This window comes from Mesoplodon mirus (assembly GCF_964341445.2).
Source record: "Mesoplodon mirus genome assembly, chromosome: 2".
Classification (NCBI taxonomy): domain Eukaryota; kingdom Metazoa; phylum Chordata; class Mammalia; order Artiodactyla; family Ziphiidae; genus Mesoplodon; species Mesoplodon mirus.
In genome coordinates this window covers 46,202,468-46,222,816 of record NC_138977.1, presented here as the reverse complement: position 1 = coordinate 46,222,816, position 20,349 = coordinate 46,202,468, and the positions used below count along the sequence as shown (strand labels likewise).

Below are 20,349 nucleotides of genomic sequence, written 5' to 3'. Positions count from 1 at the left end.
GTTTGTAGATTTTCTGATGATGCCCATTCTAATTGGTGTGAGGTGATATCTCATTGTAGTTTTGATTTGCATTTCTCTAATAATTAGTGATGTCGAGCAGCTTTTCATGTGCCTCTTGGCCATCTGTATGTCTTCTTTGGAGAAAGGTCTATTTAGGTCTTCTGCCCATTTTTGCATTGGGTTGTTTGTTTTCTTAATATTGAGCTGCATGAGCTGTTTATATATTTTGGAGATTAATCCTTTGTCCATTGATATGTTTGCAAATATTTTCTCCCGTCCTGAGGGTTGTCTTTTCCTCTTGTTTATGGTTTCCTTTGCTGTGCGAAAACTTTTAACTTTCATTAGGTCCCATTTGTTTATTTTTGTTTTTATTTCCATTACTCTAGGAGGTGGATCAAAAAAGATCTTGCTGTGATTTATGTCAAAGCGTGTTCTTCCTATGTTTTCCTCTAAGAGTTTTATAGTGTCTGGTCTTACATTTAGGTCTCTAATACATTTTGAGTTTATTTTTGTGTATGGTGTTAGGGAGTGTGCTAATTTCATTCTTTTACATGTAGCTGTCCAGTTTTCCCAGCACCACTTATTGAAGAGACTGTCTTTTCTCCATTGTATATCGTTGCCTCCTTTGTCATAGATTAGTTGACCATAGGTGCGTGGGTTTATCTCTGGGGTTTCTATCTTGTTCCATCGACCTGTATTTCTGTTTTTGTGCCACTACCATATTGTCTTGATTACTGTAGCTTTGTAGTATAGTCTGAACTCAGGGAGTCTGATTACTCCAGCTCCGTTTGTTTCCCTCAAGACCTCTTTGGCTATTCGGGGTCTTTTGTGTCTCCATACAAATTTTAAGATTTTTTGTTCTAGTTCCATGAGAAATGCCATTGGTAATTTGATAGGGATTTCATTGAATCTGTAGATTGCTTTGGATAGTATAGTCATTTTCACAATATTGATTCGTCCAATCCAAGGACATGGTGTATCTCTCCATCTGTTTGAATCATCTTTAATTTCTTTTATCAGTGTCTTATACTTTTCTGCATACAGGTTTTTGTCTCCCTCGGTAGGTTTATTCCTAGGTATTTTATTCTTTTTGTTGCAATGGTAAATGGGAGTGTTTCCTTAATTTCTCTATCAGATTTTTCATCATTAGTGTATAGGAATGCAAGAGATTTCTGTGCATTAATTTTGTATCCTGCAACTTTACCAAATTCATTGATTAGCTCTAGTAGTTTTCTGGTGGCATCTTTAGGATTCTCTATGTATAGTATCATGTCATCTGCAAACAGTGACAGTTTTACTTCTTCTTTTCCAATTTGGATTCCTTTTATTTCTCTTTCTTCTCTGATTGCTGTGGCTATGACTTCCAAAACTATGTTGAATAATAGTGGTGAGAGTGGACATCCTTGTCTCATTCCTGATCTTGGAGCAAATGCTTTCAGTTTTTCACCATTGAGAATGATGTTTGCTGTGGGTTTGTCATATATGGCCTTTATTATGTTGAGGTAGGTTCCCTCTATGCCCACTTTCTGGAGAGCTTTTATCATAAATGGCTGTTGAATTTTGTCAAAAGCTTTTTCTGCATCTATTGAGATGATCATATGGTTTTTATTCTTCAATTTGTTAATATGGTGTATCACATTGATTGATTTGCACATATTGAAGAATCCTTGCAACCTTGGGGTAAATCCCACTTGATCATGGTGTATGATCCTTTTAATGTGTTGTTGGATTCTGTTTGCTAGTATTTTGTTGAGGATTTTTGCATCTATGTTCATGAGTGATATTGGTCTGTACTTTTCTTTTTTTGTAGTACCTTTGTCTGGTTTAGATATTAGGGAGATGGTGGCCTCATAGAATGAGTTTGGGAGTGTTCCTTCCTCTGCAATTTTTTTGGAAGAGTTTGAGAAGGATGGGTGTTAGCTCTTCTCTAAATGTTTGATAGAATTCACCTGTGAAGCCATCTGGTCCTGGACTTTTGTTTGTTGGAAGATTTTTAATCACAGTTTCAATTTCACTCATGGTGATTGGTCTGTTCATATTTCTATTTCTTCCTGGTTCAGTCTTGGAAGGTTATACTTTTGTAAGAATTTGTCCATTTCTTCCAGGTTTTCCATTTTATTGGCATAGAGTGGCTTGTCATAGCCTCTTAGGATGCATTGTATTTCTGCGGTGTCCATTGTAACTTCTCCTTTTTCATTTCTAATTTTATTGATTTGAGTCCTTTCCCTCTTTTCCTTGATGAGTCTGGCTAATGGTTTATCAATTTTATCTTCTCAAAGAACCAGCTTTTAGTTTTATTGATCCTTGCTATTGTTTTCTTTGTTTTTACTTTATTTATTTCTGCTCTGATTTTTATGATTTCTTTCCTTCTACTAACTTTGGGTTTTGTTTGTTCTTCTTTCTTTAGTTCCTTTAGGTGTAAGGTTAGATTGTTTATTTGAGATTTTTCTTGTTTCTTGAGGTAGGCTTGTATAGCTATAAACTTCCCTCTTAGAAATGCTTTTGCTGCATCCCATAAGTTTTGGATCATCATGTTTTCATTGTCATTTGTCTCTAGGTATTTTTTGATTTTCTGTTTGATTTCTTCAGGGATCTCTTGGTTATATAGTAATGTATTGTTTAGCTTCCATGTGTTCGTGTTTTTTTTCCCTGTAATTGATTTCTAATCTCATAGTGTTGTGGTCAGAAAAGATGCTTGATATTATTTCAATTTTCTTAAATTCACTGAGGCTTGATTTGTGACCCAAGATTTGATCTAACCTGGAGAACGTTCCATGCGCACTGGAGAAGAAAGTGTAATCTGCTGCTTTTGGATGGAATGTCCTATAAATATCAATGAAATCTATCTGGTCTATTGTGTCATTTAAACCTTGTGTTTCCTTATTAATTTTCTGTTTGGATGATTTGTCCATTGGTGTAAGTGAGGTGTTAAAGTCCCCCTCTATTATTGTGTTACTGTCAATTTCCTCTTTTATAGCTGTTAGCAGTTGCCTTATGTATTGAGGTGCTCCTATGTTGGGTGCATATATATTTATAATTGGTATATCTTCTTGGATTGATCCCTTGATCAATATGTAGTGTCCTTCCTTGTCTCTTGTAACATTCTTTATTTTAAAGTCTATTTTATCTGATATGAGTATTGCTACTCCAGCTTTCTTTTGATTTCCATTTGCATGGAATATCTTTTTCCATTCCCTCACTTTCAGTCTGTATGTGTCCCTAGGTCTGAAATGGGTCTCTTGTAGACAGGATATAGATGGGTCTTGTTTTTGTATCCATTCAGAGAGCCTGTGTCTTTTTTTTTTTTTTTTTTTTTTTTTTTTTTGTGGTATGCGGGCCTCTCACTGTTGTGGCCTCTCCCGTTGCGGAGCACAGGCTCCGGACGCGCAGGCTCAGCAGCCATGGCTCACGGGCCCAGCCGCTCCGCGGCATATGGGATCCTCCCAGACCGGGGCACGAACCCGCATCCCCTGCATCGGCAGGCGGACTCTCAACCACTGCGCCACCAGGGAGGCCCCCTGTGTCTTTTGATTGGAGGATTTAATCCATTCACGTTTAAGATAATTATCAATATGTATGTTCCTATTACCATTTTCTTAGTTATTTTTTGGTTTGTTTTTGTAGGTCCTTTACTTCTCTTGTGTTTCCCACTTAGAGAAGTTCGTTTAATATTTGCTGTAGAGCTGGTTTGGTGGTGCTTAATTCTCTTAGCTTTTGCTTGTCTGTAAAACTTTTGATTTCTGCATCGAATCTGAATGAGATCCTTGCTGGGTAGAGTAATCTTGGTTGTAGGTTCTTCCCTTTCATCATTTTAAGTATATCATGCTGCTCCCTTCTGGTTTGTAGAGTTCCTGCTGAGAAATCAGCTGTTAATCTTATGGGAGTTCCCTTGTATGTTATTTGTCATTTTCCCTTGCTGCTTTCAATAATTTTTCTTTGTCTTCAATTTTTGCCAGTTTGATTACTATATGTCTCGACATGTTTCTCCTTGTGTTTCTCCTGTATGGGACTCTCTGCGCTTCCTGGATTTGGGTGGCAATTTCCCTTCCCATGTTAGGGAAGTTTTTGACTATAATCTCTTCAAATATTTTCTTGGGTCCTTTCTCTCTCTCTTCTCCTTCTGGGACCCCTGTAATGCTAATGTTGTTGCGTTTAATGTTTTTGCAGAGTTCTCTTAGGCTGTCTTCATTTCTTTTCATTCTTTTTTCTTTATTCTGTTCCGTGGCAGTGAATTCCACCATTCTGTCTTCCAGGTCACTTATCCGTTCTTCTGCCTCCATTATTCTGCTATTGATTCCTTCTAGTGTAGTTTTCATTTCAGTTATTGTATTGTTCATCTCTGTTTGTTTGTTCTTTAATTCTTCTAGGTCTTTGTTAAACATTTCTTGCATCTTCTCGATCTTTGCCTCCATTCTTTTTCCGAGGTGCTGGATCATCTTCGCTATCATTATTCTGAATTCTTTTTCTGGAAGATTGCCTATCTCCACTTCTTTTGTTTTTCTGGGGTTTTATCTTGTTCCTTCATCTGGTATATAGCCCTGTGCTTTTTCATCTTGTCTATCTTTCTGTGAATGTGGTGTTTGTTCCACAGGCTCCAGGATTGTAGTTCTTCTTGCTTCTGCTCTCTGCCCTCATATATTTTAAAAAGTGGCTCTCTGCACCCATCTTTATTGAGATACAATTGACATATAACATTGTGTAAGTTTAAGGTATACAATGTAATAATTTGATACATGTATATATCACAAAATGATTACCATGATCTGGTTAGTTAACAAATCCATCACCTCACGTAATTACCTCTGTGTGTGTGAGGTGAGAACATGTAAGATCTACTCTCTTAGCAACTTTCAAGTATATACTACAGCGTTGTTAACTAGAGTCACTATGCTGTACATTAGATTCCCCAGAACTTACTCATCTTATAACTGGAAGTTTGTACCCTTTGGGCATCTCCCCATTTCCCCCACCCCATTTTTTCATATTTTAATCTTTCATTTCAGTGTTAGGACCTTCTTTTCTCTCTGTCCTTCCCTCTTTCTTCAATTCATTTTTCTCAGTTATATTTATCTGTAAGTACTTGGAAAGCTATGCTTGACTACAGTCGTTAATGAAAAATATTTGACAGGAGGAGACTTTTGACTCAGTTATCAAGTTCTTTTCTTGCTCTCCTTCTAAGAACCTTTTTAGTTACCTATTCTTGTCCCTGAGTCCCTGTAGATGTCTAGATTCCTGATACTTTTTCCTGAATTTAAGACTCTCTAGAATTTTCAATCCCCCTCCCCCCATTTTTTGAGTGTATTAGTCAGTTTTAGTCAATATATTATTTTGGACTATTTCTTTGGCAAGTAATATAATTCAGACTAGATTAAGTGAGAAAAGGGAATCAACCAGAAGTATTCAGAGCTTCAGGCGCAGCTGGATCTGGGTGCTAAAATGTTTTTAGATGCTCTCCCTATCACTTAGCTACTCTCTTCTGACTTCACATTCCTGTAGTCTTTCCCTAAGAGATATCAAAAGTATTCACTAAATTTTCCAAGCTTATATCCCACCAGGCAACAACCTAACATGAGAAAAGAACAACCTTTTTCCCATAAGGAAAAATCCAGGGCTTACTCTCACCAGACTAACCTGGGGCACACCTGTGCCTGAATTATCCACTATGAGTAAGGAGATGGAATATGCTCATTGACTGGTCTAGGTCACACGTCCAACCCTGAGGCCAAGAGGTGGGCATGTCCAGCCCATTTGCAACAGATTGACTGAAAGTGGTGGAGGGAGGCTCCCCAGAGTGTGACTGGAGTAGGGATGCTGGTCAGGGTAGGTGATGCCCACTCTACCACTGCTTGTCTACAAGCTGACTGGACAGGATTGCCGGAGTCCCAGCCCTTCCACTTCTCCCATTCCTACTGCTGGAGACTATTCCTCTTTCAAGGCAGGAAGTGTAAGGAACCCTAGGATAATAGTTTAACTGCTGTGGTAACCAGCCTTGTTTTCAGTCCCTTATGACCAAGGTCCCATAACTGTCATACTACTTTGGTCCCGATCACATCACCCTGTGGTATTTTCTCTATAGCACTAGTTTATACTTTCCTTCCACGTTGTTTATTTATTTTTTTTTTACCTCATTGATTCTGCTTGCTCTAGTTTATACCCCTGGCTCGATTTAATGACCCCTGTCTATAAATTTCACTCCAACATCAGCTTCAGTTGCTAATGGCCTCATTCTCTGTATTCCCCAACTTATATATTCCAAAGTAGGATTGTGTTGAGCCTGTAGAGCAGGAAAAAATAATTTTCCTTTTATTCTTCTAAGTTCTCTCTGGGATCTCTATAACTAAAGGCAGATTAACAAGAGAAAAACAAACAGAAGTTTATTAACAAGTATACCTCATATATACATGGGAGATACCCAGGGAAAAATGACTAACTCTCCTAGGTGGCTTAGAATTCAGGCTCAAATACCAACTTCTGCTAAAGACAAAGAGAGAAAGGTGTGGGGAGTCAGTAATGGGGAGGTGACCAGGAAGAAATAGGAGAACAAGAGTATGGTTTATTATGCAGATTTAAGTGGGTGCCTTTTCCTTTGCTAAGAGTGTCTTATGATTTAAAGTCTTCCTTCTCTTCCTGGAATGGAGAGGGAAACAGCCTTACAAGTGGAGATTTTTAAAATAAATGTAAATTTCACTTAAAGGGTGACTTCTACTCCATTTCTAGATCGTTTCCTGTGTTGTCTGCTGTTTCTCAAAATCATCAGCTCAAAATAAGCCTTAAGCCAGAGGCATATTTTGGGGTGCTATATTCTACTATCCTTCAAATCTAAGTTATCTTTCTGCCATATCATAGATCCACGGTCAGTCTACAGATTAGGGGCTCTTAATGTGCCCATTTGTACTCCTGCCAGCTATGGCTGGGGGACGGGAGGCGGGTTTGTTCTGTGCACAAAACATGGCTGACTAAAATGAGCCCATGGCTTCAGTAGGAGCCCCGGACAGGGCAGCTTCCTGTATAAGGGGCTGTGGGAAGAACACACACTAACATTTCTAGACATGTCTGGAAAATACCTCTAAAGATGTTACTACTATAAAGTGTTGGAGATGTTTGCTTTTGATCAAACAGACTGAATTTTCCTCAGCACCACTATCTCCCTCAGGACTCAGTGCATCTTGTAGGTCCTAAGTTGTCTCTTAATGCACTGACAAAGCTCTCCAGACCTCAAATACTTCTTGTCTCCTACAAATGGGGACTGAGCACTTTCTACCTCTCCTTTAAACTACCTCTCTCTTCTCCGGCCATGGTCGAATACCTCCTGTAGATTCAAGAAGGAAGAAGGAACATGTCACCATTTGTCCTTGACTCATGCCCTGTGCTATTCTTCCAGGGTGGCCTGAACATTGATGAGGAGTTCATCCTGAAACAGTTTGACATTGACTGTCAGAGCAAACCAAGCTATAATGTGCTCCATACAATGAAACTCAACCAGGTTCCTCTGGAGCTAAAGAAAAGGATTGGGCTAAATAAACTGCAGGAGCCACAGTTTTTCCAGAAACTACACTATGAGCAGAGACTTCAGAAACCACAGGTAACTGCAAAAAGGGAGAAGAACTGAGAATCAAAGGAAATTAAATTGTATTAAAATATTAAATATTCTTGACTTCTGGTACTTCAGAAGGCACTGACCTTTTTCAGTAAAATTCTTGAAATGTTTTTGATGTTTAATATTTGTAAAAAATACAATAAATAAACATTTGTTAAATGAATGAATATTTAATACATCTTAAAAAGTCAGTTATACAAACAAGGCAGGCCATTCAGCATTACTGTTAATATCTGAACAGTCATTATTTCTCTCTTTATGTGTTTTATATGTTGAGACAACCTCTTTGTGTGTTTTATATGTTGAAATCTATCTCTTTATGTGTTTTACATGTTGAAATTCTAATAGTCAGTAGAAATATACATGAATGTTTATAATTGCAAGAGTAAAATGCTGCAGTTAACAATTGTGAACACTGTGTATGTCCAAAGAATTCTTGAATTTTTATGGAGGTCTTTTCGACCACAGACCATCATTCTTGACCATATGCTTGCCTGATAATTAACAAATCGCTCAGTTTCCCAGTACCAATTTCCTGTGAAGACAGAACAAGGAAGCAGAGATGAGAAAAAACAAGCTATGTTCTAAAGGGAAGTACTATGGGCCCCTAAGTACTTTTCTACACAATGCGTTAGTGCAAATATATATACACAAGTCAAATTGTGCCAGTCCAACAACAGATTTACATGCCTAAGTGTGGGTGGGAAGCAGGGAGATTATAGAGTTAGTTTCTCTGGAAGTGAAGATAATAAATTCCCTCTGTCTTTTACACATAATCTTTGATACTATATTTCCAATATTTTTGACAAACTAACTTTGTCCTTTCATAATTGAACATGATCAGCTGACCTATTTTTACATTCATGATGTTTCCCATCTTTGACTCTGTTGCATAAAGTTTATGAAAACTATGCATTCCATCACTAATTCAGCACTTTACATTTTCCATTCTCCTCTCATCTTTCTAAAGGGTAAAATGCAGAATGATGCTGGACAGGGAAATTATATCCATGTGGTTCAGGCACATGGGGCCTGAACCACTGCTTGTTCTGAATCTGGGCTGAATGAAATTGCTCAATTCTCTGTATTTACAAATAATTGCACAAATGCTGCTTTATAAAGCATGGTGGTTATTGCCAAAATCGAACTTCTGACTGGTCGATGGAGGATCACTATGCAAAAGTTCAAATAGATTTCCACAGAGTATCATTTTCCTTCCGCCTGGAGGACTTCCTTTTATATTTCTAGTGTAGATCTGCTGGCGATGAATTCTTCCAGCTTTTCTATGTCTGAAGATATCGTTGTTCTTCCTTCATTTTTTAAGATATTTTTGTGGGTATAGAATTCTAGGTTCAAAGTTTTTTTGTTTGTTTTTAGTCCTTTAAAAATGTTGCTCCACCATCCTCTTGGTTGTGTTGTTTCTGATGAGAAATCTTATGTCATCCTTATCTTTGTTTTTCTGGACCTGTTTTTTCTTGGCTGCTTTTAATACTTTCTCTTTGTCACTGGTTTTGAGTATTGTGATTATTATACACATTGGTGTATATGTCTTCGTGTTTCTTGTGCCTGGAAAAGTTTGATCCTTTTGGGTCTTGCTTTTAAGAACTGTTGAGAAGGGTCAAAATAATGCTTAGTCTAGGGCTAACTCCCTACTACTGATGCAAGACCCTTCTGTGTCTTCTACCCAGTATCCTGTGAACCTTTGAGTTTCCCAGGAGGGAACAGGCCCTGGCCCTGGCCCTGGCCCTGTGTGCATGCAGGACACTGTTCTCTCTAATCCTTTTGGTTAGTTCTTTCCCAGACCTCAGGTGGTTTCCTCCCAAACATACACAGATGGAGATCCTCTGCAAACCTCTGTAGTTCCCTCTCTGTGCAGCTCTTTCCTTTCTGTTACTCTGTGCTGCAAACTTTAGCTGCCTTGGTCTTCCTGGACCCTGAGTTCTGTCTTCTCAACTCAGAAGGTCCACTAGGTTCCTCCTGGGCTCATTCTCCTTCTCTGTGGCCTGGGAACTCTCTGAAGACAGTGAACTGGGGCAGTTGGGGGGCTTATCTCATTCACTTTTTGCCTCTCAGGGATCACTGTCCTTTGCTACTTGATGTCCAGTGTCTTATAAATATTATATATATATATATGTATTTAATATATATCTATATTTCATTTTTTGGTTGTTGCAGGTAGAAGGATAAATCTGGTCCCTATTCTGGGGATGGAATCTCCATCTTTATTTTCTTATTCCACATACTCTCAGGCCTGTTATCCTCTGCTCTTTGATGTTCTTTAAAACTCTGAGCTTTTCGACTACCTTACCTTTGCTCACACTATTGTCTCTGCCTGATGTCCCCCTCTTCTCATGTCTACACTCTTACATCTTCCTTTAGACACAGGTCAGATGCCAATTTTTCCATGGAGTTTTCTCCAGGTCGTTCGGTTGACATTAATTTATTCTTACTTCTAATCTCTCACAGCAGTTTGTGCCTCTATTGTAGCATGTTTCTCTTTGCCCTGTATATTCATGCATCCATTTATTTATACATTAATTCAACAAACACTTCTGAGCATCTGTTACTATGTTCCGAAAAGTGCTGGGAGCAAATGAAGGACTGTTTCCTGCATTTAAGGAGCTTACGGTCTAGTGAGGTCAAGGGATAAATGACTAACTATAATGAAATGATGTCATGGTTCATCCGGGTTGTAGGAAGAAGTAACCAGTTCCACAAGTCATGGGCTGAGGGTGGGTACAGGTAAGACTTCACAGAAGAAATTATGTTTGTACTGAATCTTGAAAGATCACCAGGTACCCAGCAACCTAACGTATTCCAGAGCTCAAGTTCTTTAGTGGAGCAGTATGTAGATTGCGTTCCTCTCCCTTCCTTTCTTTTTTCCTCTCTTCCCTCTACTACCCTCCTTCCTTTAATTCAGTGGTTCTCAGCCAGGGCAATTTTGTCCCCCTTCCTACCCCCACACCCCACCAGGGATATTTGGCAACGTTGGAGATGACGTTTTTGGTTATCACAATTTGGAGAGGCTACTGGCATCTAGTGGGTGGAGACCAGGAATGCTGCTCAACATCTTACAATGCATAGGACAGCACCGCTGCCCCCCACCTCCAAAAGAGTTATCCAACTCAAAATGTCAATAACACTGAAGTTAAGAAACCTGATTTTAACCCAACAAATATTTATTGAGCACCTGTTGTGTCCTAAGTATTGTTCTAGATGCCAGGGGGATGTAGCAGGGAACAAGCTCAGAAACTTACATTTTAGAAGGTGAGAGGTGAGACAACAAACAATCAGAAAAATATACAGCATATCAAGCAGTGATAAGTGCTGTTCAGAAAAATGAGGCAGGGAAAGAAGACAAGCAGTGTTGTGAGGGGTTACAGTTTTTGAATTGGGTGGTCAGGGAAGATACAACTGAAAAGATGACCTGAAATAGGTAAGAGAGTGAGCCATGTGGGCGCCTTGGGGAAGAGCATTATGGAGAGGGAGCAGTGAGTGCAAAGGCACTGAGGCAGCAGTGTGATAGGTGCTCTAGAAATTAGCAAGGAGGTCAGTCTGCTTGGAATGGAAGGATCATAATGCTGAATCCAGCTCTGAGAAGGGACTTCCCTCCCCTCTGCTCTTTCCCATCATCTCTGTTTCAGGCAGGTGTTTCTGGCTTGACTCTAGAATGGCCACACGTTCCACCTCATAGCTTAGATATGAGTGAGAAGAGGGAGGAGCAGGGTCTTTGTGTTTCATGTTTCTTTGTCCTACACAAGCATTAGACCTCCTTTCATGATGAGACAATGAGCGGGTGTTGCATCACAGCATCAGGCTGTGAACCAACAGATGCACTCCTGAGGAATGGGAGAAAGAAAGGAAAGACATCTCTTCCTCCCCCTCTTTCTCTTTTCCAATTAAAGAGGCAAGAGGGACTTCCCTGGCGGTCCAGTGGTTGAGACTCCATGCTCCCAATGCAGGGGGCCGGGTTCGATCCCTGGTCAGGGAACTAGATCCCGTATGCTGCAACTAAGAGTTCACATGCTGCAACTAAAAAGATCCCGCATGCCACAACTGCAGGTCCCACACACGGCGGCAGTGAAGATCCCACGTGCCACAACTCAGACGTGGTGCAGCCCAATAAATAAATAAATACATATTTTTTAAAAATTAAAAAATAAAGAGGCAAGAGACTGGTGTTGAATAGCATTTGGATCAAAAGTAGTGTACCATTTACAAAGCTGAGTATAGAGCTGGGCTCATAGAGAGGCTGATAACTTATTATTTTGGTTGACTGAGTATTGTTGAAGGTCATTACCCTTCACTGAAATATATGATTCTTACATGAGTTCTAGCTGCTTTACATAATTCTCTCATTTAGTCTTCCCAACAACCCTATGGGGTAGATACTATTATCTCTATTTTACAAATGAAAAATTTAACTAACTTGTCCATGGACTCATAGCTACTAAGTGGGGAAGGCTGGATTTGAGCCCAGGCTTGTCTAAATCCAAAAGCCATGCTTAACTACCACATTATTTTCTCAGTCATGAACTTTTCATGTTACCTTTGTAAATCAAAGCACACTAAAACTTCATAAAATACTTTGGCAAGGAGTAACCATAAATTAAAAATAAATGATACTGCTTTCATAAGCTAAATCTTAGGTTTATTGAAATGACAAACCAAACAAACTAATGAAATTGGGAATTATGTTATTTCTACAGAATCCTCATAAACCAAAGTGGGTAAAGATGAGGTACGGAGCATGGTATCTGAACACCAAGTTGTGGAAAAAGCAAAGAGCCGATGAACCTTTGGTTGACCCCAAGGTCTTACATAAAGCTCAAGATGAGAATATTAAAAAGGAGCTATGGGAACAGGTATGTTTATATGCTGAGACTTGATCATCTGAGCTGAAGGTGGTCACAGTGCAAGTGCCACCTCATATTGAAGTCAATTCACAAGACATGGGTGCAGTTGTGTGCTGGTAAGGGACACTATGATGACATGGCTGTCTTGCTGGAAACACATGACTTTTGACGATTCTTGATTGAGTTCATTTGGAAGGTGAAATGGTCTTAACTGAATTACAATGATATAAACTTCTACATCCCAAATTTTAAATTCCAATAAATAAAAGGAAAAGCCAAATGAATGCATGAATACCCCTAAGATGTTGGGACTGGATCAAATCTTTTTTGATTATCATGCCCTTTGGAGTTAAGATCTAAAATTTGTGGATATATATTGAGTAGGAAAACACTCCCGTTTCTTCCTCTACCACTCTCAATTCTGGTCAGCAAATGTGTCGGGTTTTTTTCCCCACACCAAGCAATTCTCTAATTCCCTGACACCAGCTGGATGTCCTACAATTTTACTCAATTCTGACACCACCTACCTGGAGAGAGCATCAGATTCCACAGGTTAAGGGCTCAGTCCCACAAAACTGCCCCCACTGCAAATGCCAGTCTCAAGTCCAGGTTGTCACCTGTGCTTCTGGCTGACTGGCTATAAATCAAAGGTTCACATGACACCCTCCTTGAGTTTGATCATCTGCTAGAACAGCTCACAGAACTCAGGAAAACAGTTTACTTAGAATCTAGTAAGATTACCAGTTTATTATAAAGAGGTACACTCAGGAGCAGCCAGATGGAGAAGATGCATAGGGTAAGGTATGTGGGGAGGGGCTTGGAGCTTCCTTGCCTTCTCCGGGTACCTTTACATGTTCACTGACTTGGAAGCTCTCCAAACCCCCTCCTTTGGGTTTGTATAGAGGCTTCATTACATTGGTGTAATTGATTACATCATTGGCCATTAGTGATTAATTCAACCTCCAGCTCCTCTCCCCTCCCTGGAGTTGGGGAGGTTCAGCTGAAAGTGCCAACCCTCTAATCACGTGGTTAGTTTCCCTGGCAACCAGCCCACATCTAGTAGCTATCTAGGGGCTTTCCAAAAAACACTTCATTAAGATAAATTGCAATGTGGTTGAAAGGGGCTTGTTATGAATAAGGAAAGCTCTCGTCACTTAGGAAATTCCAAGGGTTTAAGGCCTCTGTGCCAGGAATGGGAAGAAGACCAAATATCTGTCTCTTACTATAAATCACAGTATCACAATTATTAATCTCAAATAGATTAGATTCCGGACATCCTAGGTCAATAATGATCTAATTGGTAAAATGTGTTGCTTATCCTTGATACAAGGGTAAGAAAAAAAACAGAGAAAGGAGAGAAGGTTGGATATCTTTTGAAAGCCTTTGTATTCATCAACTTCTGAACGTTATTTACACACATATTCCTAAATGAGAAGGAAGTCGTTTAAAATAACATACTTGATAAATGGCTTAGTGCTTTTAATTAGGACAAATATGAAATCAAGCTTCTGATAGCTGACCAGTTTTTTAAAGTGTGGACCCTCTTTTAGGAGGAGTTACTTGCAGACCTTCATGGACCAGTTGCCTTTAAGGATTTCATTCTGAGCAGGGGCTACAGAATGCCGAGTGTGAGTAAAGGGTCAGAAAGACCTGCTGAGGGGCTCACAGTTGTTGATGGGAAGGGGTCAGCGCCCTGACAAAATCAAAATACTTCTTCTACAGGGACACACCAGGACTCAGCCCTGGGAGAAGGGGTGTGCTTTCCCCAGACAGGGGCCCACAGATGGGATTTGGCGTTCTGCTCTTTCCATTCTGCCTGTTTGGCTCCTGCCGTCAGAGGTGCTGGCTCCCTGCTGACTCACCTTCCTTGAGTTTGGCCTTATCGGGGCCAAAGTGAAAGGGATCCATGTGCAGGGCGTGAGCCTGCTACTAAAACAATGAATTCTCCAGAAGTGTCAAGCCTCCTTCACTTCTACTTCTAAGGAGCCATGCTGGGGACTATTATTGTGCTATTTGCGGGGTACATGAGGACGCAGACTAGGGCAAAAGGTCACTTCCCGGACAGCCCTGAGCCTCTTCTGTCTTTTTCCCACTTTATCTTTCCCTCTCCCTGAGCTTGTGCTGCTGGTCCCCCTCCCCCCGCCTCCCACATGGAGGGCTCCCCCGGGAGGCCACAGATAACGAGAGTGGGGTGGGAGGCTGGCAGAGCGGACCGTTTAGCAGGAGGGCCTGCAGCCTGGAGATCTGTCCCCAGACCAGCTCTGTCACCATGGCAGGAAGCCAGCTAGGCCTGGGGCCCAAGTCGTGGCTGATAAGTTCTGTGTTTGTCCAGCGTCCCCTGTGCTCACGGCCCATGGAGTCCTTAGGAGGACATGCAGCCAAAATGGTAGAAGTTCCTGGAACTAGGATACTGGATTTCTTTTTTTCTAAGAGCGATAGAACTAACAACAGCTTACACTTACTGGCAAATAGATATATTGACCAATCTCAGATCCAGACTTGTTCAAAGTTAATCAGGCGATGTGAAGGGAAAGTCTAGAGTATGATAATAGACTAATGGGCTAGAAGATTCCATTATAGAACTAGGATGAAATCTCTCCAATAGCTCTGAGCATCAACAGTGGGCCTACATAAGTATATTTTATATACTTAGATATAAGATACTTAGATATAAGGTATAGTTAATATACTTACACACATTTTTGTACTTATGTATTTATGTACCTGCCTTATCTGCATATATGGCCTACATAAGTATATTTTATATATTTATATGAATAATATATAAAATATGCTTAGATATTTTATATAACATAATTGTATGTATGATTATATATTTATATAATATACACAAAATTATACTTAAGCATAAATATAATTATGTGACATATATGTGTATATACACACACACACACATATACACACACACACAGACATATATATTCTTCTTGCCAAGGAGATATATGTATATACATATATATCCCTATTTGCTCTTGACATTATAGTGACTCATAGTTTTTTCTTTAGTGGCAAAAGAGGATGTTTTATTCATTTTGATTTGTCCCCTGTTGGTTTAATCCATTCTGTTGCTGAACATTTAGTTCAATTTTGGGCAAAAGGAAGCATGCCTGACTCACTGGTTACTCTTTTAGCTGCATCAACTAAAGAGAGGTGATGCCCCTGGCTATGGCTGAGTCCCCTGAGAACACCTGTCACTCAAAACCCTGGAATATTTTCTCCCTTTATTCTTACATCCTATATCCTCTATTTAATCAGTAGGATTTCAACTAAAAGAGAGGGGGGAATCTATGATGGTAAATTATCTATCTATCTATATATAAAATCATTACTTATTTAAATTTATATGTGAGCATTCATTCTCTTTTTACCCCCTTAAATGTCTATGTACACCTTGTATACATACATGTTTATGTATGTTACATGAGCATACATACTTACATACACATTCCAGTATCTGCTGCTGGATTAACTGCTCTGTGCATTACCTACAGCTTCATTCCCTCAGCTACACAGAAGTCCCAGGCCTTTAATAGCAGAGATGAGCAGCACAAGGCTGTGCCGAGCTGGGCCGGGCTGGACTTGGCCACAGAAAAAGTGTGAATTATATCTAGATATTTCTGATGGTGTGCAACTACCTTCCAAAGTCCACCATCTCGCGTGGTCTATCATCGACATGAGATTTTGGGTCCTATCAGGATATACATCAGAGTGTGAGATTGTGAATTCGGGTATGGTAGTGGTTGTGACTAGACTACAATTTTCGTTTGCCAATTTAAAGGAGTTTCTCTCATCTTTTTTTTTTTTTTTTTAGTTCCTTGAGAAGATGTATATGAGGAAGGAATGTAAATGTGAATGTAACAAGACTTCTGTAAAATAACCCAAGCACGGAAGAATCTTGGGAAGATGATTAGACAGATTTCATTTACTGTATACTTGGCTATTTCTCTCTGTCTTTAAACATTAAACAAAATTTATAATGAATGTCCCACCATAGTTGTACAATTTTGACTTGGCAACATCCATAAAATTTATAACTAATATTTACAAACATTTCAGAATAGTCTTCTGCTTCAGTTAATCAATATTTTATATATTTTATCAACCGTGAGATCACTTTCATATTTGGTAATCTAACATTTTGGTAGCACTGTCAATATTACATAGTTATATCAACTATTTGTAAAAATAAATAAAACCATAAAAAAGCAGAATTGCTCTATTTCATTTTCCCAGAGTATTATTTTCCCTGGTTTTGAGTGAATAGCTCCTTTACTCTTTCTTTACAATATAATTTTCTTTCATTTTGAATTAAGCTTACTGAGGGTTTTTTGGCATGTTAATCTTGATAATAAATATGTACCTGTAATATAATGTCATGGGTCCTAAAGTTTAATGGAAACTCAAGATGACATATTTTTACATTAAATTTTTAAAAATTATTTTATTTAACATGTTAATGCTCATGTTAGGAAAATTAGAAAATATAGACTAACAAAAAGAACCTAGAAAATACAAATACTTCCTATAGAGTCAGCAGTAACCACTCTTTACTCATTGGAATGCATCCCTCCAGATCTTTCCCTCTGAATACACTCTGGATAATTTAATCAAAGGAATTTATTAAAAGGATATTGGATCCCAAAGTTTTATCAGTTATAGTATTTGTCTTCAAATACAGAATCTCTGGGTGATGGATGACCTTTCATCCTCTGGGTCTGTCATGATCCCATTTCAATAATCTGTAGGCTGTAAGTGAGTCTTTACTATACACTCTAGGCATCTGGACACATTAGGGTGATGGAGTACATGACAGAAGCAATGAACCCATAGTGTCAGCCCATTGCTGTGAAATGAGTTTCAGTGTTGAGTGGGATACCATGGTGGTGAACGAGCATGCAGGAAGTGTAGGAATGTTGGTGTGAGCAGAAGTTTGTTAAGCAGGAAAGCAAATCCAATTGCAGAATAGGTTGCTGTTCTAGTCAGGCCACTTTCCTCTGACTCCCTTGCTGTTTCAACTTGTCATACCTGCCCACATGGTAGCCCATGGGAGCCCCAAAGCCTGAGAGCCCAGAGGAGGCATCCAGGTCTACCAGGCAAGCTGGGGCAGGATTCTGACATTCAAGTGCTGAGCCAAGATGGTGTTGGTGGTGGTCTGGAGAGAATTCATTTCTTTCCCTGGACACATTGTTCCTGGCTTTGTTACATTCAAGCCTAATTCATATCAGGGACTCAAGTTTGGTTTTAATTACTGGACAATTATTCCACAGAAGCAGTAGCCAGGTCAGCCTTCGTGAGGGGAAATCCAAGTTGCTGAACCCACGTGGAGCCTGCATTTCTGCCTCCATGCCCACTTTGCTCATGAGATCACTGGGCAACATTGGAACTTCTGGAGAAAGAAGCGGGCTGGCATGCAGAGGATAGGTCAAACTTTTCACCTGATTATTGAGCGCTTGCTCTACAGTAGAGGTCCTTTGGTGGGTATTCACAAAGAACCAAATACTCTCATACTCTGGATCCATTCTGAGCGATCCCCTGTACACCTCTTCTCCCAAATCTCTTTGTCACTATCCCTGCATTCTTGATCCTTCCAAGTCTCTGGCTACTAAGCTAAGCCATCAGCTGCTGACCATTAGTTGGTGACATGCACCTCAGCCCATTTCTCCTTTCAGACAAAGCGGTCAACAGGATGAAATGCTTACATTTCTGTCTACTGGAAAATTCCCCTTCTCAGCTGTTCTTCAGGGCCACCCTTGAGTTGGGCTACAGTGTTGTGGCCGTCCACTTGTGGCTGCTGCCATCATATCGTGGAGGTTGTCTGTTTCATCACCTGGACGTAGAGAACGTCCCCAGGTCAGTTGTGTAGGCTGAGGAAGATGGCAGTGCGGTAGGAGCGGGCACACCATGCAATTTGTTCTGTCTTCAATTCCTGGTCAAGCCCAGTCCTAAATAGAAAACTTTCACTTGATTACGAGAAGCAAAATAATTTGGTAATTACGTGTGTGGACTTTGGAGCAGGAGGGCCTGGATTCAAACCAAGCTCTGCTACTTATTTGCTATATGACTATGGGGCAACTCTCTCTGCTTCAGTTTTCTCATCTAAAGTAAGGCTAGTAGCAATAATAGCAGCCCTATCTATCTCCCAGAACTGTGGTGGGGCTTAAAGGGAATGTTACCAGTAAAGTGATTAGAACACAGCCTGGCACTGTGCACACACACTAAATGTTAGCCGACTTCATGGCTCAGTGGATCAGATGACCTTGGCTGACGATGGGCACCAGTCGCTTGGTTACCTAAGGTCTCATGATCAGGCTGCCGTATTAACTGGTGCCAAGCAACAAACGGAGATGGGTTTCTCTAAAGTAGAACAGTTACACGCCACAGAGCTCCTGGCTCAGCTGCAAAGCCCTGGGGGCCTGTGCTCCGATTCACCTTTCTGGACACGCCAAAGCTCCATTCAGCAGCTCTCTGTGCCACAGGTGCTTCGAGCACACTGGATTCACTGGATCAGAGGGCAGAGATTTCTGGACCAGCTGAAAGCCTTCTCTTGCTTCAGGCTGCCCTCAAAGCCGGCAACGTCTCAGATTACTAAAGAAATGAGCTGAAACAGCACCTCTAAATCTGGCCTCCAAAATCCAAAGAGAAGTGCAAGCAGCACATCATTATATATTATTTCCAACACCCAGATATAACAGATGTAAAGAACCTCAAGAGCACAGATACTAACAAAAAGGTGTTAAAAACCAGGAAGAGATGAGGTTTTGAGTTTTGTTCCCTTTGGTTTTAATATAATTTATTTTAATTGTAAGTCTATTTAAGTTTTCATAATGACTGTGTTTACCAACCAACTTGCTAAATTCCTGAAAATTTAACAGTTGGCTTTTGTGAGCTAGGATAAACTGCCTCTAGCACACGGGTAGCATTCAAGGCAGTGAGGGGTGTTAGGGGTGAAGAATAAAGAGAGCTGGCTACCCCAGCCTCCTGCCAGCCTATTTCCACAGAGGTCATTACAGAGTCTTCGCGCAAAGTGGGAAAATCCTCACCACAGAGGGAGTTAGGGAGAATTTCTTTGACAAGGAAGGCTGCAGCAGTTTGGGTCTCCCAGGGAGCAAATGGCAAAAGGGCATTAGATGTTTGAGAGTTTTACTGGGGAGGGAGCAGCCGAACATAGGGAGAGCTTTTAGATTCTGATGTGTGTGTGATCCCTGCGGAAGGACAGAGGGAGGAAAAGAAGATTTGGTCTTGAACTGCAGCACAGTTCAAATGAAGGTTTGGCCAGGCCAATGGGGAGACCTCAAGTCAAGGTCACCAGGAGGAGGAGTCGCACGTTTTGCTAAAATGGGCCTGCCTTGGCACTTCTGCATGCTCTGTCGTTGGCTGGGGGCAGCCCAGGGGAGTATGGCCTCAGCGAGAGGCCAGAGATCCAGAGGGGGGGCAGCTGGGTCCATCAGTCATTTGTGGGCCTTGCAACAGGAGATCTGAGCAGCATATTTTCATAGGGTTGGGAGTTTAGGGAACTTGAAGCCAGCTGAACATTCCCCTATGTTCACAGTTCAGCATTCAGGGTCTCGCTCTTTCCCAATCTATACTCTGCCTTCACCTACGAGATCTTACAAAGCTGTGAATTCAAATGATATTTTAATTCAGCAAATTAAAGGATCGTTTTTTTTTCTTTTTCTTTCTCAGTTCAATAGCTGCAAGACATGAGATTACTTTGGACAATCCCAAGGACTTCCTACTTTGGGAGGTTTGTGTTTGTTTAAAAAAAGGTCCACAAATTATTTGATACACCTGTCTTCAAAATGCAGTGTCTAACCCCTTTTCCCTTGGATGTGGGCTGTACCTAGACTTGAGTTTAAGGAACAGAATGTGTAAGAA

General features: G+C 40.3%; 1 protein-coding gene across 1 annotated transcript in view; it reads left to right on the top strand.

Moving 5' to 3' along the window:
* Positions 1-16,616, top strand: part of FAM47E (family with sequence similarity 47 member E) — a gene marked incomplete at its 5' end in the record, with an annotated part of 42,413 nt that extends 25,797 nt beyond the window's left edge. The window contains 4 exons of the mRNA XM_082642760.1: positions 7,382-7,582; positions 12,307-12,462; positions 14,004-14,081; positions 16,286-16,616. Coding sequence (XP_082498886.1) covers positions 7,382-7,582; positions 12,307-12,462; positions 14,004-14,081; positions 16,286-16,351 — 501 coding nt within the window. The 3' untranslated portion in view covers positions 16,352-16,616. The remainder of the gene's footprint in view (positions 1-7,381; positions 7,583-12,306; positions 12,463-14,003; positions 14,082-16,285) is intronic.
* Between the last annotated feature and the right edge of the window lie 3,733 nt (positions 16,617-20,349).